Below are 25,012 nucleotides of genomic sequence, written 5' to 3'. Positions count from 1 at the left end.
TGGAGAACCGCTTGAACTCCACTCCTGGTTTATAATAATAATAATAATAATAATAATTATTATTATTATTATTATTATTATTATTTTCGTGTCAGGAGCGACTCGAGAAACTGCAAGTCGCTTCTGGAGTGAGGGAATTGGCCGTCTGCAAGGACGTTGCCCAGGGGACGCCCGGATGTTTTGATGTTTTTACCATCCTTGTGGGAGGCTTCTCTCATGTCCCCGCATGGAGCTGGAGCTGATAGAGGGAGCTCATCCGCGCTCTCCCCGGGTGGGATTTGAACCTGGCAGCCTTCAGGTCAGCAACCCAGCCTTCAAGTCACAAGGCTTTAACCCACTACCCCACCGGGGGCTCAATAATAATAATAATAATAATAATAATAATAATAATAATAATAATAATAATAATAATAAATTTATATCCTACCCTATCACCCCATGAGTACTCAGGGTGGTTTAGAAGTGTGCCACACTTTTAGGGCTTCACAGATAGACATTTTTCCTATTAGATATTTTTACTATTGGAGAACAAAATTCCATAGAGTTCTGACAGCAAAGAAAACTATTGGTGTAATGATATGGGATCACCACTGCTTCCCACTATGCACTTGGCAAACCCATATGATGTATTCATTTAATTGATTTATGGTCTCCTTTTCTCTTTTGGGAGACCCAAAGATGTGCCTTCCAGTTATGCAGTGAGACTCTGAGTGCCCTATTGTGTAAACCAGGTATGGGTAAACCCAAGCCCAGGGTTCACAGCAATATTTCATGGGTTACTTGCCTTCCACAACCAAACTGCTACCTGGATGTGAGGATGATGTAGCTGTATCCTTATTCACTTCATTGATCACCAGGGCTGATTTGGCTGGCTAGGCCGGTGTCCCCTTTTCCCCTCATTACTCTAATCATAACCATCCCAGGCTATTTCTTTGGGTAAGGAAATATGGTAAGTATGTACTTCCTTAGGAGCCTAAAAACCCCAAGAGGGCATCAGAAATAGTGAATAAATACCAGTTGCTGTAGGCTACATTTCAGAAGAAGTAACTGTCAAAACCAGCCTCTAAGTATTTCTTGCCTTAAAAATACCCTGAGTAATTTATGGAGTCACCATGAGTGGACAGTTGTCTTGAAGGCACATACTGACACATGCTCATCTTTGTCCTGCCTTGTAGTTTAAAAAGCAACTAATGTTTAGCTGAGGAAATTACACCAATAAAGTAATGAGACTGTTTAACCATCTCATTTTCTTACCTTGGACTTTGCTTTTCTCATTGTTTTCTTCTTTGACCTATGCCGCCTTTCTCTTCACTTTAATTCTTGCAGTGTTTGGGAACAGGTCTCACTGATTTAATGCATCTGTATGTTCACAAAGTGCGTAGTAGCTTTTGTGTCTTTTCATGGCCTCATGGATTATGTGAAGGCTGTTCTAAACAGTTCCATGCCCACCGCCTGACTTGGCTCAATGCAGTTTCCTTTCCAGAACTCAAAACCCACCTCAAAGGACATTATTTTGGGACAATTGAAAATGTCCAAGGCAGCTTCAACATAGGCTTTGAACAACATCTCAACTGAAGACTTCTCCGCTTCTATAAAGAGTAGCAGCTACACTGGAATAGCTGTATTTGTTCACAAGGAGCTTATTTTGAAGGCAATCGACTGTAACTGCATGTATGTTCAATAGAAAAAAATAATTATTTTTGAAACAGACTACATACATGGGATTGGACTCTTATAGTGAGCAGATGCATGTCCTGTATCTGTTTTCCTACTCCTAAACCAGAAGTAAATGTAGAAGTGATTTCTGGTCACTTCTAAGTGTTTTTACAGCCAATTTGGGGGTGCTGCAATTTGTTACTAGAGCATAGAAGTCAAAGTTCTTCCCGCTTCCCTGGAAATTATTAATAGACAATGGTTTTAAGTTTAGAGGAAGTTGAAGGATGCTAAGTTGCTGTCCATGTAGTGGCCGATAAAAGTAGAAAAACCATTTTTGATGTCAACTCCCATAATTCCTCAGTAAGGGAATTCTGGGAGTTGTAGTCCATGCTATAAAGGCCACTGCACCATGTATTTCAGCTATGCAATGGTAGGTAGCTTTTCTTGCATCCATGATCCTGCTGAAGCTCATGTACAGCATTAATACTTAATCACCTGATCTACTTATATTTAATAGATGACTATACTTGGGTTACAAGTTATTCATTTACATGTTCTGATGTAGAATGTGTAACGTAAAGCTAGGCAGACCAAGCATTAACTATTTAACAGATTTTATGTAAATGAAAACTGCATGTGACGTAACGGAGACTTCCCTGACTCATGGAAAACAGTTATTTAAATTCTAGCTTTTCTTCCTCATTGCAGAAGTGGTTTCTGGGCCCTGAGAAAGCCATTACTTTGATATGTTTAGCCAAAATGAGGGCAGCAATGAAAACTTTAACCTTGTCATTAGTAATTGAATGAGCTAGTTTTTCTTTCTCAGTTGTTTGCAGTGAAGTATGTTAAGAGAGCCTAGGTGAATCAAAACCTTCCTGTAGTGGTCCATCAAGTGGCTACAAGATGTTTGTAAACATCAATTTTACCTTAGTATAGACATGAGAGAGAAGTGCCAAAACAGTTTTGTGGATCTGAACCTTTCACTGTCTGAAAAAAAGTTGTCTAACAAATTGTTAAGCAAAGGGAATCTTAATTTGAAGAATCTATCTGCTGAGCAGTGCTTCTATAGAGTTGTCTCTAGAGCTTGGAAAAGTTAATTTAATTTTATTATTATTGTAACTTCCAAATCCCCACCTCTATGGTCAATATAGTTGGTCCTCCACATCTGCAGGTTTGCCTTTGCAGATTTGATTATTCACAAACTTCATTAATATGTGATCTCTCGGTCCTCCAGATCAACTTTATGGTCAACTTCCAACAGGAGATATAAAGATTCCTAGAGAGATGTTCTCACCAATTTTAAAAAGTTTTTTTTATTTGTGTTTTTTCCACTTTTGCAGAGATCTGGCACTCCTACCACCAGTGAATGTGGAAGGCCCACTATTCTGGGATTCTTTCTGTTCTCCGGTTTATTTAGGATTCTTCTTTCAGTTTTAAAAATTGCTTATCTCTAGGATGTCAGGAGTCCCTAGCTCTACCCGGAGATATTAAAGAAGTGAACCTGACATGCTTTCACATAGGTACAATGGAGTTTTAATATCATTAATGTTTTCCTTCTTCCATTCATGCTTGTTTGTTACCTTGGAACAGAATCTCTATCAGGTTCTTCCTCTGCATTGCTTTTGTCCATTGGTGAAATGTACGGATGGTTCTCTCCAAGATTATAACATAAAGTAGACTGCATTTTTGTAAACAACATAATGTAGATTTATTGTTTTTATCCTGATTTGTAGAAAAGAGCATACAGTGTTTTTCTCATTTTACAAAAGCAATCAATACTTAATGCCACACAGTTTCAAATGAATATTTATAACACAGTTTTCCTGTGGGAGCTTACACATAGTATATGCATATTCTAGGTTAACCTACATATTCTCTTTGGTGAGAACAGTTTTCAAGGCCGAGCTAGAAATGGAAGTGTCTGTTGTTTTCTTTCTTCACAATTCAGTCTTTAACAAGGTCAAAGCTTTGTTCATATTTGATTTCACTAGAAATAAAAATGCAAGTCAATTTTAGAGCGAGAAATAAACTTTGGTTTTAATATTGCACACAACTCTTAGAGACCTCCCATGTCATTTGAAGCAAATAATCTAAGGATACCAGCATCTAGTGTGGAATCTCTGAAACCTCCTGTTGTGTGCAACTTGTAAGCCTGTATATCAAAGACTTTATTTGATATCTGCTATGAAGACTCTTGTTTTGTGTTTGCTTCAAAATTATAATTGAGATTGTACTTTCTGTTTTCTAAATTGCATTACCTTTATTTTGGCTGAAGTAAAGTATTTTTTCATTGCTTTCACTTGTGTCTAAGACTCCTTCTGGTGTAGAATTGGACACCTAGCATGATCCTAATGTAGCATAATGCAGAATTAAGTGTTGAAACCTTCCTATCCCATGTGCCACAAATGAGTGAAGATAAGGCTTTGAAGGAAATAGTCAAAGTCCCAATCTTTCTGACCATCACAGTGCACTGCATTGGGAAGCCAGGCTGCAATAGATCATTAGACTGCAAAAATCTACCCTTACTCTAAATTAAAATAAATAAACTAGAATCTCACATTAATTACATAGCACTTAATGCTATTGAAGGAATCAGCCTGAGAAAAATTACATTTGTAACTACAACTCTTGGAATTCCTGGCTACACTTGCTGCAGATTCTGGGAGTTGAATTCCAGATTGTAACTGTTCCTTGCTCTGAGAACAATGCTTGCTTTTAACAGCCTGCTGACCATGGAAGGAAGCCAGGTCCATAACTCAGATAGGATTACATTAATTTCGACTGCCTTAAGAATACTTGTCATGTTAACTCTTCTAGGCAATTACTTCCTGGGATTGTTCCATGCTGTCAGCTATTGTTGTGAGTTAGACCCCACCAGTCAATTTGTTTTACTGTAAGAATGCCTTGGCTATGGCACAAGCACAAATTGCATGGTATCAACTATGTTGGTTCACACAAAATTGTTGGAACATGGATGGGTATGGAAGTGGAGATTGTTCGGGTACAATCATAGTACTTTAGCTACCACAACTACATTTAGTGGAATTCTGAAATTGGCAATACGTTGATGTCCCACACTTTTCTGGCTGAGTATCCTAAGCATAACACCCATAAACTACAAATCCTAAAAGTCAGTTGGCTGGAAATGTAGCTGATAAAATGGAATCATGGTGCTATAATTCTGAAGTGTGAAAGGACCAGGAACGCTAAGTCTCAATCCTTAGGAAATGTTCATAGTAAATGTTTGTATTCCTTTATATTCAAAAACTGTTTGCTTGGGTCACAAATTGTCTATTTTCAGTTACTCATAGGGATCTTATTTGGGGGGGGGGGGGGTTCCTGAGGAAGCACATGCAGGAGACATTTTTGCAGCACATCTAGTTACAGCAGTGGTTTTCAACCTTGGGTCCCCAGATGTTTTGGCCTTCAACTTCCAGAAATCCTAACAACTGGTAAACTGGCTGGGATTTCTGGGAGTTGTAGGCAAAAAGACCTGGGGACCCACAGGCTGAGAACCACTGAGTTACAGGAAAATAACTGGATGTCTCCTTGCTGATGTCCCTGCTGTTTTACATCACAGATGGTAATGGGAAGAAACATACAAGGTGGACTTTGGGGAAGTAGCTCTGGGAGGCATAATCTCATGAAATATGTATGTCTCTCAATTCAGGATCTCACCCATTCTCTAGTCAGGCATTCAGCCCAAGCATGTATACTCATGTTGTTATTTTCACTTTAAATATATTATACTTGTTTCAAGAAATTATGATTACACTCAAGGATAATCAGAATGGCAGAGGCAAACTATTTCTGCCATCATGGTTGCTATGACAAAAGTGAGTTTAAATTCAAAACTGAGCTTGCATAGATGCTTCCTTTTATTTAAAATAGGAAATCAAGGTTGGTGAATAGCTTTTGCCTAGACATAGGAATCTTAAAACGTGAACTATGGCTGAGTGGGATAGAAGAGAAACGTTAGTTGTATGATTCAGAGTTTAAGTAATATACATGACTACCTTATTAAAGGTTATCTATTAGGGATTATCTAATTGAATCCCTAATAGATAACAAGGAAAGGGAAATGCATTTAAATCAACTCATTATTTTCCTACAAAATTTGAGTGGAGTCTTCCCGGTGTTATTGTACAAATGGGGGAACTGCCTCCTTTAGAATGGTGGGTCTTATATTGTTCCAAAGTTATACTACAAGCTTTGGTAGGAATTAGGAAATACTTACATAATGCGACATCTGAAGGCTCATAAGCATAGAGGCGGTTGGAATATCTGCCGGTAATGTCTGCTCTTACTGTCAGTGAAGGATCTATAGAGAGATAAGGAAAATGCTCACTTTTCATTGGCAATGAAAAAAAATGAACACTTCTGTTGTTCAGGTGCTGTTCAATAGCTTAGACTCAAACGGTTGTATACCATGTGGAGTTTGGACTAGAAGAAAATACTCCAGTCTACACAAGATGAGATTTTGGATATAGTACAAAAGATTATAGTAGGTAGATCTGCTCAATCGCCTTCTATGACCTGAAACACTGCTAGACTAAAACTACCACTAGATACAACCTTTAAAATTCTTTCTTGGCGCTGTTAATGTTACAGTAATTCTTGAGAGTTTCATGCAATCTCTAAAACAGTGGTTCTCAACCTGTGGGTCCACAGATGTTTTGGACCACAACTCCCAGAAATCCCAGTCAGTTTACCAGCTGTTAGAATTTTTGGGAGTTGAAGGTCAAAACATCTGGGAATCCACAGGTTGAGAACCACTGCTCTAAAGGAAATTAGCAATACAAGGGTTGGTTTTAGGTACCTTTTTAAAGTGACTGAGTAAGCATTAATGAATCCCTTGGAAGTTGTACAAAAGATCTATTTACTTCTCAGACAACATAGGCATTTCCCCACAACTTTTAAAAAAATGTTCTAGCATTGATGGGACATACTATTTTGCAAATAAATATGTACACAATTGCAGACAAGAACTGATAGCTTTGGGTCTTTTTCATTCTGAGCAATCACTCCTTTTTCGTTTTCTTTATCAAGAACCTTCTTTAATAATACAAAACTTTACAAAAATGGTATTGACTTAGGGGCGGAGGATATTGTGTGGTAAGTCTAGACTGGTCTTGTAACACCAGACCAAGCATGACAGTCATAAAACACAAGTTGTCTTTGACCTCATAACTGATACTGCAAATGGTACAGGAGATTCAGGTTTTGCTAGCAAACCACATTCCATTGTTCAGATGTTTGCTACAACTTGGCTTTTCAAAATTGCAAACTAGAGGAAAGGGGTAGACAGGTTGACCTTGTATTGGAAGAGGAATTACTACATTTTTTTTAAAAAAATCTTCATTTTCAGTCTTGAAAGCAGAACAGCTAAAGCAAACATGAGGAAATTGTGGCCATTAAGAATGATGTCTCTGAACTACAACATCTATCATGGCTTGAAATGATTGGAGCTAGACTCTCAACAAATTTTCAGAATTCTGGATAAGGGATGCTCAGTCTGTATTGTTGGACTGCAGCTCCCAATCTTCCTTGCAATTGTCTCTACAAGCTCAAGGTGATGGAATTTGCTATTCAAAACCAGCAGCTAAAAGACCTCATGATTCTCTCAACTTCTTAGAGCAGTGGTTCTCAACCTGTGGGTCTCCAAGTGTTTTGGACTACAACTCCCAGAAATCACAGTCAGTTTACCAGCTGTTAGGATTTCTGGGAGTTGAAGGCCAAAACATCTGGGGACCCAGAGGTTGAGAACCACTGTCTTAGACTTGTTTACAGGTGCATCTAAACCAAGGGTCCCCAAACTAAAGCCTGTGGGCCGGATGCAACCCTCCAAGGTCCCTGTTTTTAGACTTAGGGTTGACCTGAGTCTGAAACAACTTGAAGGCACACAACAACATTATCCTAATTTTGGAATATTACATCATAGTCCGCCCCCCCCCCCCCGACAGTCTGAACCGTGAACCGGCCCTCCACTTAAAAGGTTTGAGGATCCCTAATCTAAACTGTAGAAGGAATGCAGTTTGACACCATTTTAACTACTCTGGCTCAATGCTATGAAATAATGGGAATTATAGTTTTACAAGGACTTTAGTCATTTCAGCCAAAAGAGTGCTGGTATTTCACCAAACCAGCCTGTAGGATTTCATAACATTGAAGTATGACATTTAAAGTGGTGTCAGACTTGCATTCGTTCTACACTGAAACTGCATCCTGCGTGATGCAGAAACCTAAAAAATCAGAGATCAGAATCGCATGGAAAGCTTCAGATTCTTGCTTTTTTATTTGACTTGGAGGAATGGAAGCAAGAGAGGGTTAGACTACATCCCTTTCTTCATATGTTTACAGTGGGAATGTCTGAATAGGGCTCTGTTACAAAGCAGTCTGGCAGGTTTGGCAGCTCGGCCAGAAGTGCGGCCAGTCAAGAGAGAGGCCCTTCCTTCTAAAGGGAATTCAAGTGCAGAGGAAGAAAAGGCAAAGCTTCGGTGACAGTTGGGTTTTGTCAGTTGGGTAGCAAAGGTTAAGCAAGAAAGGAGAGGATGAATTCAATCTAAGCTTTTTATTCAGAGGAGTGTACTTCTGCTTTCTCCATTTCCCCTCCTGCTGTCAGAGCCAGTCCTAGTATTAGGGAAAGTAGGCAGGCAGCTTCCTTGGGGTGGCTTGAAAGACAAGTAATTGTTCATTAACCTGTTGTTTCATTTTTTTTACAACTAGTAAAGGGATACATGCTTGAGAAATTTAAAGTATATCTACACTGTAGAAGTAATGCAGCTTGGCATCACATTAACTGCCATGGCTCGATGCTATGAAATCATGGGAGTTGTAGGTTAACAAAACCTTTATCCTTTAACTTTATGAAAGAGTGCTGGGATCTCATCAAACTACAACTCTCAGGATTTCACAGCATTGAGCCACAGCAGTTAAAGTGGTGTTAAACTGCAATAGTTCTACAATGTAGATGTACCCGTACTCCCTCTTGTATAAACATTGTCTGGCTTCAGATATTAGACACTTTAATTTGAGAGGAATATTACTATTCAGCCTCAGACAGCAAAATGTATTTGCCCAACCATTCCTGCTGTCCTTGAAATACTATAACTTGCCAATGGGGAGAAGCTCTTTTTGTGTAGGAGTAAAGAGCCCTATTAGTTAGAGTTAGGGAAGCCCATGTCATGCTTTTAGAGATTCATTTCTTAGAGACTGTCCTCATAATACCTTGATGTACTTGGATTATAAAGATCTGAATTCTGTTGTTATCTCCACTGAATAAATTGTTGTGTAGCAACAAGTCAACATGCAGGTAAACAACACGTGCATTGTAATTTAGCAAATAGGTATTTGAGTAGGAACATATTTCAAAAACCCTTAAATGAAATTAGTTATTCATAGTTTGGAAAGAGTTGAGACTTATTTTAGCAGCATGTGTGTATATGGGACTCACAAGAATTTCCCAGTTAGCAGAGCCAGCAGTCCAAAACATTCATTAATGTTACTGTTGTTAATGTCACAAATTTTCTTAAGACATAAGGAAATGATATACATCATATCTCCTACAACAGCCATGCTATGTATTTTTACGAATGCCTTTTTAACATGTTTTGCAAGACATTGGCTTATCAGCTTTTGCAGGTAAGAAAGAACAGCCCTGTAATGATTGTCATCTTAATTGTATTGTGTGGGCATTATCACCTTATAGTAAATGATACTCTAAAATTAATTGTTGACATATTAATAATTTATACACCACAATCCCATTTCAGTCTGTACTGAAACAAAGCCTGTGGCATAGTAAGTCTAATTTACATTATTTGACACAATCCATTAGAGTTAGAAACCAGTTTTTCAATTAGGTTTTTGACTCACAAACTACTTACCTACAAACAGAACTCTGGGGACGTACTGACCGTCTGGTGAAAGATGTTTGTCTGTGGTTTCATACTAGGATTAAAGAAGAAAAAGAAATGGAAATCTGAATAGTGTACTTACAACAAGGAAAAATAGCTATTATACAATCTCCGTTACTTTAACATGATAAAAAAATAAGTGAAACTGGACTATGAATTTTATACACACAGCCATATTCAATCTTAATAAAGCTTCGGAGAGTAGAGAATCATAGAGCTGGAAGAGACCACAAGGGCCATCCAGTTCAACCAACTGTCATTCAGGAATACATAATTAAAACACTTCCAAAAACCATCTATTTGAAAACCTTCAAAGAGAGAAGAACACGCTGATGGAATCTATTCCACCGTTGGGCAACTCTTGCCATCTTCCTAATGTTTAATTGGAATCCCTTTTCTTATGGTTTGAATCTATTGCTCTATGTCCTAGTTTCTGGAGCAGCAGAAAACATGCATGTTCCATCTCCAATATGTCAACCATTCATATATTGAAACATGGTAAGTCATCTCTTAACATTCTCTTCTCCAGGCTAAACCTATCTATCTTCCTAAGAAGCTCTTCATGGAATATGATTTCCAGGGCACTTTGATCACTCTCTTCTGGATACATTCCATCTTGTCCTTGTTGAATTCAGTTGCACAGAACTAAAGACAGTATTCCAGGTAAGATCTGACAGAATAGAGTGTTACTGTTACTTCCATTGATCTAGACCAGTGGTTCTCAATCTGGGGTCCCAAGATGTTTTTGGCCTTCAGCTCCCAGAAATCATAACAAACTGGCTGGGATTTCTGGGAGTTGTAGGCCAAAAACATCTGGGGACCCCAGGCTGAGAACCACTGATCTAGACACTATTATTCTACTGATGAATCCTAGAGTTGCAGTGGCTTTTAAAATGGCTGCATTACACTCTTGACTCATATTCAGCTTGTGGTCTACCCTAGATCCTTTTCACATGTACTGTTGTCAAGTCATGTATATATATGACTTTGCTCATGATATATATTTGCTTTACATTGTTTCTGCCTAAATGTAGTATCTTCCATTTCTCCTTGCTGAAATTCATTTTGTAGTTTTGGCCCATCTCTTTAATCTCATAGGATCATGGCCCCCGGTGGCACAATGGGTTAAACTCTTGTACTGGCAGGACTGCTGACTTGAAGGTTGGGTTGCTGACCTGAAGGTTGCCAGTTCGAATCCAGAGAGAGCACAGATGTCCCTCTATCAGCTCCAGCTCCCCATGCGGGGACATGAGAGAAGCCTCCCACAAAGATAGTAAAACATCAAAAATATCTGGGTGTCCCCTGGGCAACATCCTTGCAGACGGCCAATTCTCTCATATCAGAAGCGACTTGCAATTTCTCAAGCCGCTCCTGACATGAAAAAAAAATTGAATTCTGATCCTGTTTTCTGGAGTATTAGCTGTCTCTCCTAAATTAGTCTCTTCTGAAAATTTGATAAGCATAACCATGTCTTCTATTCTGTCATCCAAGGCATTGATGAAGATGTAGAACGGCACTGCACTCAGAACAGAACCCTGTGACACTTCTCTCCTTTTGGTTCAGTTTGTCAACCAATTCCAAATCCACCTAAAAGCAGCATTGTCTAGTCCACATTTTACTAGCTTGTTTGTAAGAATGTCATGAAGTAAAATCAAGATAAGATACATTCACAGCATTCCCTTCATCTACCAAGCATTTAACTCAAAAAGAAAAAAGAGAGAGATAAGATTAGTTTGGCATGACTTATTTTTGAGAAATCTGTGTGGAATTTAGTGATCATGGCATTCCTTTCTAAGGGCTTACATGCTGTTTGTTTAATAATCTGTTCTTTATTCTTTTTAGAGATGTGTTTATATAAATTAGAATCCACTCAAATATAATTTTAATGTAAGACAAATATATATACTTGCAAGAGATCAATACACTGAGAAGTTGCTTTGTGTATTAGTTTCCTATCTTACGGGTAAGTAAGAACTTAACAAGTTCTTACAAAATAACCATGTATACATTTGCTTTCTTCACACAAACCTTATAATTGGAATCATCCTTATTTTTGAACCATACCCTGTATAAACATTTTCTAGATAGCATTGAGCAGAGCTACAGTATGAAATGCAGCCAAATGAATAACTGCTTCATAATGTTATATAATGAAAGATTTGATCAAGTGACATTTGAGAACTTACAACAAGATTGAGGAGAACAAACTTTTCCGCCAATTTCTGCAGTTCTTTGTCTTCAGCAAATACCTTTTTCAGTGCTAGAATAGAATAAAAATGGGGGAAAGAAGATGAAACAGAGAAAGAACATAATATACATATTACCAGAAAAGATCAGACAGAATTGATGACTACTCAATGTTTAATGCCTAAATCATTATCAAGTGGAAGAGATAAGCTGTAACAGTGAAAGTGTTGTATTCCTCCAAGTTATAGTCCTGAAAACAAGAGGCTTTCCAGTTTTATCATAATCACATTCTTTGGTATTTATGGCCTGCCCTGTAATTTCCCGGATGCTTTGGGCGTCCTGTATTTGAAGAAAGTATGTCAAGCATGTGGGAAAACCATTGAAACTGAAACATGATAATCTAACCCAAGATTTGGGCCCCTTGATTTGGATTTCAACTCCTAGGAGCCTTAGCTATCGTGACCAATTGTGGGATTTGTGGTTCAAAACACCTGAAGGGTCAAACAATCTTACTCCCAAATTATCTCTTCACAACTTTAATATATTAGTTAATCATATATTCCAAATTACATTCTATTCAATTCCCAGAGTTGATGATTGTGTGGTGGCTCATATTTCTGAAATAAGAGATAAACTAGTAGAACAAAATTAGAGTCATCATAGTGTAATGGTTTGAGCAGTGGACTACAATTTTGAAGACTAAGATTTGAGCCTTTACTCAGCCATGAAAACCCACTGTGACCTAGGAGAATTAATATTTTCTCTGAGTTCAAGTACGGCTAAGATGAACTCCCTCTGAACAAAACTTGCCAAGAAAACCCTGTGATGGGGTCACCCAAGGATCACCGTAAGTCAGAAATAAAATAGATAATTGGAGAAATTTCTCCTCCCCTACAGACTTATTTAGCCTCTGTTTTTAACCATGAATTTTTCATTTAGTCTCAATGCAATGGGAAATAGTGGTAGATTCTATTCATCTATGACTTCTGGGTTTTTTCTTTATTTAGAGGCTGAAAAGATTGTTGGATATTGCAATTTATTAGAATGGAGGGTAAAGTCATTGCATATTGAAATATACCTTGGCTATGAGGGCAGTCTTCTAAGTGATGGATGACCATTATAGGCTTGTTGCTGCAAAGAAAAAAAGACTCCATTTCAAAATTGCACAGTAAACTGTATGAAAATCAAGTGTCACAATGGGTGTAACTGAAGGGTTAAAATATAAACTTAGATGAGACAGTGAAAAAAGATTAAATGGATTAATTTAATAGATTTAAGTTAAAGCAGGGAGATAATAGAAAAAAAATTAAATGTTGTAGTCCACTTGCAGATATGAGGAACTTACTTGGTCCTGGCTTTATAGAGAGCTTCTTCATAAGTCTGAGTCCAGATAAGCTGATCACCCCAACCTAAAAGAAAGGAGAAATCAGGCCCGGGCTGTGGCGCAAGCTGGTGAGCAGCCAGCTGCAGCCAGCTGAGACTAATCACTCTGACCAAGAGGTCATGAGTTCGAGGCCAGCTTGGAGCCTGTGTTTGTCTCTGTCTTTGTTCTATGTTAAGGCATTGAATGTTTGCCTTATATGTGTAATGTGATCCACCCTGAGTCCCCTTCGGGGTGAGAAGGGCGGAATATAAATACTGTAAAAAAATGTAATTTAAATATGTTGTGCTTAATGAATCTTAATTTCATAACTATGTTCATCCTGAACAGGATGCAAAGGAATCTTGCAGTACCTTAAAGACATTTTTGAAATGTGATAGCCAGCATAGTTTGGGGTCCCATGTACAATGCCATATAGTGTTGTTTCACGATGCAGTTTAGCTGCATTAAACTGGATTGTATGACTCTACACTGCCATATAATGCAGTTCAGTGCAGTTAAACGACATTCTGAAATTGCATTATATGGCAGCGTAGATGAGGCCTGAGACTGGGATTTTCAGTCCCCACTTATTGAAACCCACTGGATGCCTTGAGCTAAGCATCCTCTCTTCAGCCCCAGAGAAAAGCAATGGCAAATCTCCTCTGAATAAATCTTGCCAACAAAATCTCATGACAAGTCACCAGAAGTTGGAAACGACGTAAAGACAAGAAATATTATATATAGTCATAGAATCATAGAGTTGCAAGAGAACTCATGGGCCAAGAGAAGGAAACTCTAGCATAGCATCCTAAGATAGGAAATACAAGTGTGGAGTGCTTGCTCTTTCGTATTGAGAAAAGATACTACTTTAGTATTAGTTACTGGCCTCAGTCCAATGGTTAGTGCTTTCTAGAGTAGACCTACTGCGTGGGAAACTGAGCTGAACATAAATAAGACTTGCCTGTGACTGAACACACTGCACAAGCAAACCTACTTCCACCAACAATATGCCAACTTCCATCCTTCATACAGGATGTAAATGTAAGAAAGAGTATCTGCCTACAAAGGTCTAATTCATCTTTACCTCTGGAGAGGGTCTGGGGTAATTTGGGGCGGGTTTCTTTTACTTCTTTTGTGTCCTTCTTCTCAATTTTAGCCAAGGTACATGAGAGAGCAACCAGCAAAAGCAACACCGATATTAAGGTTTTCTCCATGGCTTCTGTTAAGAGGAAGAAAAAAAGCAATATGTTTATTCAGACAAAAACCAAAAAGTGCTAGGAAAGGAACAACAGCAAAATAGAATAAAGTTTTAGCTCTAGTTGAATAAATCACAAACACTAGCACAGAATTGCTTTGTTTCCATCTTGGGTGCAATTGATAAAAGGTAACAAATGTATGTCAGCCATATATAACATAATTTTATTTGTGGCTACTTATAATGAAATCCTACAGCTATTAATGGAGTCTTAATCCTAAGGTAATAGTGGAAAAGTAAACACACATAGGACTATTCTGCTAGAGTATGCTCACATTTTGAGAGCTTTTGCATTTTTTTCTGAACTATTTCAAAAGCTATGATATATTTCTATAGTGTGGTATTATTTATCTAATGCAAGAGAGAAGCCAGATAGTGGAGCTTCCAGATGTGAGTAATCGCTTAACACATGAAAATATAATTCTGAACAATACACCATCATATTAAAATCTGATGGCAACAAAATCTAGAATGGTAAAAGATCTTTAAATTGGGCATCTGAGCATCTTTTCAACTAAATACATTCTGCCTTAATAACAAAGGTTAAAAAAAAAACAAACTCAAAACCTTGAGTTGCGCATCTGTAACTGATTTGTATTCACAATCCCAGTATGTACACATGATCAAGACAGAGGTGTAGGAATATGTAGGGATTACTCTGCTAGGCAGCAGCCATTGTGAGCAATGAAGGTCTGTTCTCATGTCAATCAGGAGGCATCAGACTGATGAATCCATACCTCCTGTCAGTAATCCCCTTTATTAGGAGAAATTATGACAGGGGTTCTGCTTTTGAATGATACACTGGAGCTCACTGATAGAAGGGAGGAAGAAAGGTCAACCTGCTGCATTCGGATCAATAGGAGAACAGATCTTTATCACTTGCAGCACCCTCAGAAGAAGCCAATGATAAAACCCCTCTGAAGAAATTTTGCCAAGATAATCCTGTTATTGTTTGCCTTAGGGTTGTCTTGAAGGTACCCTTCAACAATACGTGTCCTACAATAACAAATGGTGACAATATTAGTGTCAAAACTCCAATTTTAAGCCCATTTTAAGCACAAACCTAGTCATATTTAGAATAGATCAATGGAAAATGAATGGAATTGCTATGTTGGTTTCAGTGGATTGTATCCAACAGTTTCCCTCTTCCAGTGGAACGGGCATGGGTGATATATCAAATTGTCAATCTTCCTGAGGTTCCTCTGAATGGTCCTTACACCCTCCCACAAAATGTGATTCAGCTATGGGACTTTCTAGAACAGATTTGAAGGGTGGGGTGCTGTGCAGGGGTTATGGTGTGGAGGAAAGGAATGCATGAATAGAATTACATTTGCCTTGTGTTGAATGTAGATCACTGGGTTCTCCTCAAATATGGCTAAATCTGGACCAAACTAAATCAGAAATAAGTTTTGACTGCTAACCAAAGGGTCAAATTTCTAGATAAATTTGAGATTAAGTTTGTGTTTAGACAGTTATACTATCAATATTCATTTCAGAATAAATGCCATAGGACACAACTGTGTAAACATGACCAAGATTTTGCTTTTTCATGAGATAAGGAGAAATTCAACATGGGAATTTTGGGAGGAGTTGTTAATGCAAGTTGCAAGGGTTGTGTGTGTGTGACTGCGGCTATTTTAAGTGATAGGACTTTTTAATATTGCTCAGCAAAAGTCTTTTCACAACACAATCTATTATAATAGCCACTTGCAGCATTAGCAAGTGTGGGAGGTGATAAAAAGAATATACAGACAGGAATCCCAGAAAGTGTATATACAGATACACAGAAAGAGAGAGACATGGAGAGAGAAAGAGAGCAATGTGTTCCTGGAGCCTTCTTAGAAAGGTGTATGGAAGCTATATCAATGAACATTAAAAAATGCAACTTCACAAAAACGAAAGAAACCTTCCAGTTGCCAAGCAGGAAATCAAAAAGGAAGAAAAAAACAAAGCCTGTGGATAGAAAATGGAAAGTAAAAATCAACAAACATTCTATCTTTTGAAATGCATTGCACTTGTTTGTAAAGCTAAATGCATTTTCTCATCATAAGTATAGTTAGCAGAACACACATGTGCAGGGGAAAATTAGCATTTCCTAGTTTATGTTCTTTTCAGTTACAATTCTGCTGCTTTTTAAATGCTTAAATCTTTTCGGCTCTTTTGTTTGCAGGTGGTTAAAAAGAAACCTGACTCGCAAGTTAGAGGATTTAAAACCCAGTCCTTTGGCAAGCATTTGCTGATAGCCTTACCTTTTCTGCCTGCCTTCTTCTTTGAGGGACAGCTGAAGTGCTCTAAGTTTCAGTGTGAACAAGGAAAGTGTGGCGTGCCTATTTATGTACCTGGGCACACCTTATCCCCACCCAGAAGTATGGCATTTCAATACTTCTGCTGTAGAGAGTAACCTTTTCATTTTTATTTATATATATAAATTAAAAAACAAGAAGTTTACAGGCAATTCCTTGGACCAAGAATAGCATCATCCCAGTAGTTCAGAAAAGTAAGCTTTTGTGCATCTAAGAGGGTTTAAGAAATTATATTTTAAAATGTTGGCAAGAAGCCAAGTCCAGGTAAGCATAAATCAAGACTTCTGATTTGTCCGAGAGCTGATTTGTCTTTGTGTGATTGGATAGATTCTTTCACCTAAGGCACAGATCTGTGATTCCTTTGAGAAAATGGAATTGACTATTCAGACATATCTTCAGGGAGTGAATGTGATAATTGTTTGGTGCATTACAATACACCAATGTATCGAAAATGGCAATGAAGACCGAAGCAAGTTCCAAATTAAATGAACCAGGTTGTCAAAATGGCCTTAAACAGCACTCATGTTTTTGAAACTGTGTGAAAATATACATCTTCGAAACTGTTTTTACATGCCTTCACTGTAAAGTCAGTGCTGTGCTTGAAATAGTGGCAGTTTCCTAGCAACGTCACTAAGAGATGCTGCACCAGATTGTAAAGTGAAGGTTTATGCTAGGGATGCTCTGTCCTTTCAGCAATGCCATATCACATGGTTTGATGAAAGGTCAACATGCTTGACCTGTTGGGAAGATGCATTGCACGGCCTATGAAGAGGTTGTCACATTTTGACTGTTTCATATTGTGACGAGTACACCCACATTTACTGTGTCATGATAGAGCTTCTGAAAGGATCAAGCAGCTGCATAACAACCTCATTACATGCCAAACTGGGTACAGAGCCATACAATCTATATTCCTCGTAGTCCCCTTTGATCTTATTAATTGGGATGCCATTCTTTGCAGCCCAATTGATTTCCCACCCAGCCCCAATTAATTTGATTGGTAGCTAATCAGAATCAAAAAGTTGGAAGGGGCCCCAATTAGGTCTTCTTTCAACAAATTCTCCTTTTATGCCTTTCCAGTGCAACATTGCATCTCACAAACATGTCTAGCTTGGTATGACTCTTGTTGTTGTTCATGTGCCTCTAATTATACTTCAACCTCTGCCAACCATATCACTGGGTTTTCTTGACAAGATTTGTTTAGAGGAAGCTCGCAGTTGCCGCCTTCTAAAACTGAGCGTGACATACCGAGTGGGTTTCCAAGAACACTAAGGTGTATCTATAGTGAAATGTTAATGCATTTTGACATCCCTTTGAGGACCTCATCACATTGATGAGGTCCCATGGGGGCAATATACCAGCCTTTGTGTCAAATCAGCATGGCAGCGGGGCAATCCCGGTGCTCTATCTCATCTACAGCAATGCTTCATCGTCACACATACAGAAACGTCAACCCCCCCCCCCCCACACACACACACACTGGCCACATGGTTTCCAATGGAACATGGGAACCCTTCTGTGTTTTGGGCACAGTGTTGTAGGATGCTTGCACCTCAATTCATCGACAGAGCCTTGACAAAGTGAGTCTACGTTGTGTGATGTGTAGCGTGAGGCTCCCGTCGATAAGCTACAGTCCATTGTGTGATTTATTTTATTTTATTTTATTTCGTGTCAGGAGCAACCTGAGTTGCTTCTGGAGTGAGAGAATTGGCCGTCTGCAAGGACGTTGCCCAGGGGACGCCCGGAGGTTTTGATGTTTTTACCATCCTTATGGGAGCTTCTCCCATGTCCCCGCATGGAGCTGGAGCTGATAGAGGGAGCTCAACTGCTCTCTCCCCGGGTGGGATTCGAACCTGGCAGACTTCAGGTCAGCAACCCAACCTTCAAGTCGCAAGGCTTTTATCCCCTAGGCCACCGGAGGCTCCTTTGTGTGATGAAGTCCTTACAGCCATGGCTCAGTGCTAAGTAATCATTAAAGTTATAGTTTTACAAGATCCTTAGTTTTCTCTGCCAAAAAGTGCTGGGGTCTCACCAAACTATAAATCTCAGGATTCCTGAGCATTGAGCCATGACTGTGAAAGTGGTGCCAAATAAATTAATTTTGCAGTGTAGATGTAACCTTAGATAGAGAATAGTGAGCTAACATCAATACTTATTTAAAATAATTTTAATAAACAAATGCCTCTTACTTTGATTTAGAGGAGGGGGGGAGCTATCTGTGTCTAAGCCACAAACAAATAATGATGTATTCCTCTCTTTGCCAATAATTAAAAGAAATATAAACATGAAACTAAACACTATACATTCAGGAGAACATTTTTTGTAAGTCAGGTGACTTTGATTTGCTCTTGTTTAAACTGGAATCAAAACAATAATGTCAAGAAGGTTCTCTTGGATTATCTTAATTTGAAATTACAATGCCATCTAGTAATTAAGATCAACATCAGCACTTATTGTGCTTTTTTTCGTGCCAGAAGTGACTTGAGAAACTGCAAGTCACCTCTGGTGTGAGGGAATTGTCCGTCTGCCCAGGAGATGCCCAGATGTTTTTGATGTTTTACCATCCTTGTGGGAGGCTTCTCTCATGTCTCCGCACGGAGCTGGAGCTGGAGCTGCTAGAGGGAGCTCATCTGCGCTCTCCCTGGGTTGGATTCGAACTGGCAACCTTCAGGTCAGCACCCCACCTTCAAGTCAGCAGTCCTGCCGACACAAGGGTTTAACCCATGGTGCTACCAGAGGCTCCCACTTACTGAGCTAAAAAAGGAAAAAAAAATGCAGATGTTTGTGCGCTCATTTGTCCCCAATACACGTTTGGCCTGAGAACTATAATTGTTTGACTATAAATACAGACAGAAAACTTTAAAGCCTTTGTGCCCAGTTATGTCTTGGCTATAGCCTTTTCATCTGTTCAGATCTTTTCTTTTTATCACATCAGGCAAAATGCAGACTTATAATACTATCACTTTGCTTCCCCTGCATGCTGTTAACCATCTTTGCCTGATGCAGAAGTCAGTGGGCTCTGAAAACTAGCATGGTTAATTTTTAACATTTTCATTGGCCTAATAAAAGTCCTACTACAACATGTACTTTGGATTTTGTTTGATAATCCATTCAGCTTTCTACATTCCCCTTTCAAAAAATAACAAGTGGAGGATTTCATACCGGGTCACCACCTCAGGGTTCCTTTCCTGGGCTATCACTTATCAGCTGATATCCCATCAATACAGTCTAGTGTTTGTTTGCTGGGCTGTAGGTTTGAAGAGGTTCTTAAATAGATTCTTAAAATGCCATCTTGATCATACTCTGTTGTTACTTGGCCACAGTGTCTGTTTTTCACCTGTAAAAAGTTGGATGGGATGCTGGGAGGTAGTGTTGCATAACTGAAGACCCAAGATCCTATGCAATGAAAGTGAATAGGATGTTACAAAAAGAGGTTGGGTACTATAATTTGTTCTTGTCTTTTAAAGGCTTGGAAATGTCAGACCTACATATTTTCATTCCCATCAGATAATGCATCATGAAAAAGTTTGCTCCTCTCCTTAATGCATTCCCCTTAGGAATGGATTTGCTGTGGTATTATGTGGATGAAACAAAGATATACAGTAGTTTCAAACTTGAATAAGCTACTTCTTTAGACTACAACTCCCATATTGAGAGGAGGAATCTTGAAGCCATTGTCCATAAACGTATTTTCTATAATTTGCATTGGTTCCATGCAACTTCTTTTCTCACTCCCTGTCTTAACAAGTAAATGTCACCTAAGGAGCCCGTCTTTTCCTCTTCCATTGCAAATGCCAGCTTGTGCATAGGAAAGCAGTAAAAATTCTAGATAGCAGTTAGACAGTTCTAGAAACATAAAAATAATTTGTCAGATTGTTTAACATGTGCTGGAAACACCATTAGATGATGTGTACATAATTCCTATAGCAAATCCGGTGGCTCTTAGGTGTGACGATGCACTGGCTATGTGCCTTTAGTTACTACTATGTGTCCCAGCCCTGAAAATAAACAGTGATTGTGCGTTGTTGGGCATTAAGACCTAGTCATCATTCCAGAGATTGCTTTTCTCTGATATTTGTGGTTGCAATCAGATAACATTCAAATGTCTTCTACCATTCTTTTGTATACTAGCATGTAAAGAATGCACATTTTAGAATTTTTGGATTGTTATAGGTTCCTTTATTTAGGGTGAGAAATGTGAACTGTGGATTCACCTACAGCAGAAACTGTATTGCACATGGATTGCATGCAGTAGATATCAGGTTCAATCCCTAGCATTTCCAAATATGGCTTGAAAGCCCTTGGCCCCTTTCACACTACACAATTACAGGTCTTTGACTCCACTTTGAGTCCCATGGTATCATCCTATAGAAATGTGGGATTGAAATGTATAGAAAGATGTTTAGTATTCTCATCCAAAGGTATTTGGCCTTCAACTCCCAGAAATCCTAACAGCTGGTATACTGGCTGGGATTTCTAGGAGTTGTAAGTCAAAATACCTGGGACCCACAGGTTGAGAACCACTGAGCTAGATGAATGAATGGTCTGATTTGGTGTAAAGCAGGTTCATGTGTTCTCCATTAGAAAGGTTCAAATCAGAAGACACGAGACGAAAGCAGTGCGAATGTACAAACTGCCAGTTTTTTTAAGGGAGGCAGCTCGTAATATGACATCATTTTACAGGTTGTTCTAATCTACAATAGTTATTTTGATTTTATTCACCCCATTAGCAAGACCAAATCAATCATTAACTTAAATCATACACCTCTCAGAGCATTGTCTGTGCAGTAGAGTATGCATGTGAACAAGACTCTGGCACAAGTTTCCAGGAACATCAGTTCCTGCTTGTTGCTTACTTACAAAACTGATTGGTCAAAAAAAAAAAAAACCCTCTTTCCGTAACTTGGTCAAGAGTTTCAAGTTTGCTGAAATGACTGTTCTATCTTTTCAATCTTTGTGTATACTTCTAGAAAGTGAACAAACCGAGTCCGATAACACAACTGCTAATCTTGTTAGCTCTACTAGCAAACATTTCATGAATTGATAACACCTTAGTTCAGAATTCAGGGATTTACCATTTGAAAACCTTCAACAAACCAGCTTTAGAAATGAGGGACGGCAGCATACAAATGGCAAGGATTCAAATATACTGCTAACTTATGTTCCCAAAAACCTTTTTTTTAAACAAAATTTAATGTTAGACATGCCCACAGCTTAGAAAAAATAGTTTCAGGTCTACAACTCTCAGAACTCTCATCACTATTGACAACAGTCAGCTGTCAATATTTTTGTCTCATGTTGCTTTTAGGAGACAGTCTCTGAAACAGAAAGGACCTCGTTAAAGAAATACTTCCTTTTGGGATAATTCTGAGTGACTATTGGTTTTTTTTTCATGTCAGGAGTGACTTGAGAAAATGCAAATCACTTCTGGTGTGAGAGAATTGGCTGTCTGCAAGGACGTTGCCCAGGGGATGCCCGGATGTTTTGATGTTTTTACCATCCTTGTGGGAGGTTTCTTTCATGTGCCTGCATGGAGCTGATAGAGGGAGCTGATCCACGCTCTCACAAGGTTGATTCGAACTGGCAACCTTCAGGTCAGCAACCCAACCTTCAAGTCAGCAGTCCTGCTGGCACAAGGCTTTAATCCACTGCACCACTGGGGGCTATTGTGATCCTCTAGTCTTTTCAGCTATATTGTTTCTACTCTTTTGTTATATATCAGTAGCAGTCAGGAACAAGCAACTTCTAAAGATGACAACCATCATCCTAGGGCTGCTCTTACAATCCGTTGTGTCCCCTCCTGAAATATTGTGTCCAGATCAGACAATCACAATGTTTACAATTGACATTATGTAGTTTTTGGACCAGCCATCTTCTCTCATCCTAACCTACTCATTATAACTAATGGTGAAGAATGCCAAGAACTGCAGTCAAATAACTTTTGGAAGAGTCAAGGATTCCCAACCCTGATTTAACTCAACTGCTGATATTGCATGATGGCATCATTCCATGTCATAGTAAGAGGATATGTCTCTAAACACTTTTCCAAGGACCTTTTTGTAGGTTGTAATTACCATGTGTGCAAATTCCTTGTTTCCTAATGATCTTGTTAATGCCTTTGTGTTTTCATGCTTCAATAGAGCACGTTGTGCGACCAATTATACATGCGCCCTTCCTTTCTGGGTGAGTCATTCCCATCCCTTGAATAAGATGTTTCTTGGAGATTTCCTGCCTTTGAATTAACTTTTTGTGCATTCAGGCTCACTGTCTTTGTGTCCTGTGATCAATGAGGTTTAAGAAGCAAAACAGTGTTTAAAACCCTTTAACTAGATAGTTAAAAAAAAGTATAGATAAGGGAGCTATAAACTAGAATTTAGGACAAAACTCTCCCAGAACAAAGAAAATGCACACAACAGATAAACTGAAACCTTGCTGGAAATAAATTAGTAAGTTAATTAACAATGGTATTGAATAAATAACCTAAAACTAGGACTAAATAAAACATTGTGCTGGTAGGTGATGGCTACAGTTACAGAACCTTCTGTGGTTCTCTTTTCTTCTGCCTTCTAAACCTTCTTGTGATAGTTTGCTGTTCATTCAGAAGAAGTTTTTGGGTTGCACAGGAACTTAAAGGTGGAAAGAAAATTCATTCAGCTGATGAAAGGAATAGCACTGCTGCTGGTGGTCAATGACTTCTATGTCAGAGCTGCAGCAAATTACCATTGCACCCAGGGCTGTAGCCAAGGGGAGGTTTAGCCAAATCCGTATGAGTGTCCACTGAAGTTTATTGCTGGAGCCTGATTTCTAAATTATTTTGCATTATGGAACTACTCTTCATGACTTGCTAATAATAGTTTCAACCCTCCCGCCCATTTTTTTTCTGTCTGTGCCCCTGATTGAACCCCTGACATGAGAATCAGTAACTGCTAATGGACCCATTGGGTCCTGGACATCATTCCATGTCATAGTAAGAGGATATGTCTTTAAACACTTTTCCAAGGACCTTTTTGTAGGTTGTAATTACCTAGAATAAATATTGAAAGTTACTTTTATCAAGTGTTAACTATTATGGTATCTAGCAGCTTTGGTGGTGGGTGCCTGGAACCACAAGTGAAACTTACCATGTTCAAAGTAACTCGGCCAGGGCTTGGCTACTAGGATTTTGACTGGACACAGGATTCAGAATTTGTCTGAAAGCAACTACACTCATGGAATGGAAAACCATGTGTCTTGATTTGACTGGTCTCTCACTTAAAGACACATCAGCATTTGGAAATTTCCTCTTAAGAGACCTACAAAGAGGTGTAACTCTTGAAACAATGAAACATAACTCCGGATCAGAGCTCATTCATCCAGTTCTGTGGAGTTTCTATCACTTAAATGCTGAGGTGTTCCAAAGTCTTTGGTCTCCATGGCAAACATTTCCCCTCTTTTGTTACAGCTCATACTGCAAATATTTGTTCAGCGGGAAATGTTCAACCCCATTTATGCACCTGCCATCTGCTGAGGGGAGCCACCGCCCTCCTGGTAAGAGACGGATCTAGGGCAAGGACTTGTTCCGTCAGTTTTCCTCTTTCTAGATCTGCCTTGCTGTGAAGCCGGAGTTAGTTTGCTTCCTGTTCAGATTACTTGCCGATAACTGCAGGGAGGAATTTGGTGCGGGCAAACTGGCTTGGGAATGGTATAGAAAGCTCCCCCTCTCTTACCCTTTCCAGTTTAAAACAAGTCAGAGCTAACATTTAGTACAGCATAGGAATTTGGTCATTCATTATGCTTTAAACTTTAAAGGTCAGAGTATTGTGACGTATAAGTTGATCCCATGTATAAGTCAAAGGTAGGTTCTGAGGTCAAAATTATGGATTTTGGTATGATGTGTGGATAAACTGAGGGTCATTCTGCAGAGAAAGGAAAGAGGATGCCATCTCAGGTGTTCAAAAAGGCAGAAATGGCACCATGGTAAAAAGAGTAGAGAGGGTTGGTGCTTCTTTTAGGTTCAGACTGATCTCTTACCTGTTGCCATTGTATTCAGAGAAAGGGATGGTTTCTTTTTGATAAGGGTCAAGGTACAAGTCTTACACTGATCTGTGGATAGGTTTTGATGTTTTGACAACGTTCTAGACTTATACATGAGTATTTATTTAATTAATTTATATACTGTTCTTCTCCCACAGGGGGACCCAGAGCGGTCTTACAGAATGGCAAGATTAATGCCGCATATAATACAAAATATAGTAAAAACCAACAATCATAAAACACACTTAAAAACCAATATCATACCCAATTAAAACACTAAAACACTGTGTGCCATTACACAGGGCCGGCCCCACTCATG

The 25,012-nt window shown here is 38.8% G+C and overlaps 1 protein-coding gene across 3 annotated transcripts; it reads right to left on the bottom strand.

Moving 5' to 3' along the window:
- Window positions 1–3,344: 3,344 nt before the first annotated feature.
- agr2 (anterior gradient 2, protein disulphide isomerase family member) lies at window positions 3,345–23,889 on the bottom strand. Of its 3 annotated transcripts, none has more exons than XM_008112616.2 (8): window positions 23,802–23,889; window positions 14,207–14,341; window positions 13,105–13,168; window positions 12,838–12,890; window positions 11,759–11,832; window positions 9,543–9,606; window positions 5,894–5,977; window positions 3,345–3,643 (listed from the first exon to the last, which is right to left on the bottom strand). In XM_008112616.2, the coding sequence occupies exons 2-8, from the start codon at window positions 14,334–14,336 to the stop codon at window positions 3,594–3,596; spliced, it is 519 nt and encodes a 172-aa protein (XP_008110823.1). In that variant the 5' UTR covers window positions 14,337–14,341; window positions 23,802–23,889; the 3' UTR covers window positions 3,345–3,593. The 3 variants fall into 3 exon arrangements, with proteins under 3 accessions (XP_008110823.1, XP_003222063.1, NP_001280045.1); XM_003222015.4 differs by lacking the exon at window positions 23,802–23,889 and adding an exon at window positions 16,627–16,746; NM_001293116.1 differs by lacking the exon at window positions 23,802–23,889 and having other exon boundaries at window positions 3,594–3,643; window positions 14,207–14,336.
- Between the last annotated feature and the right edge of the window lie 1,123 nt (window positions 23,890–25,012).

The sequence above is a fragment of the Anolis carolinensis genome, chromosome 6, assembly GCF_035594765.1.
Source record: "Anolis carolinensis isolate JA03-04 chromosome 6, rAnoCar3.1.pri, whole genome shotgun sequence".
Taxonomy (NCBI): domain Eukaryota; kingdom Metazoa; phylum Chordata; class Lepidosauria; order Squamata; family Dactyloidae; genus Anolis; species Anolis carolinensis.
The sequence above is the reverse complement of the archived record's forward strand: the minus strand, read 5'-3'. Positions and strand labels throughout refer to the sequence as shown.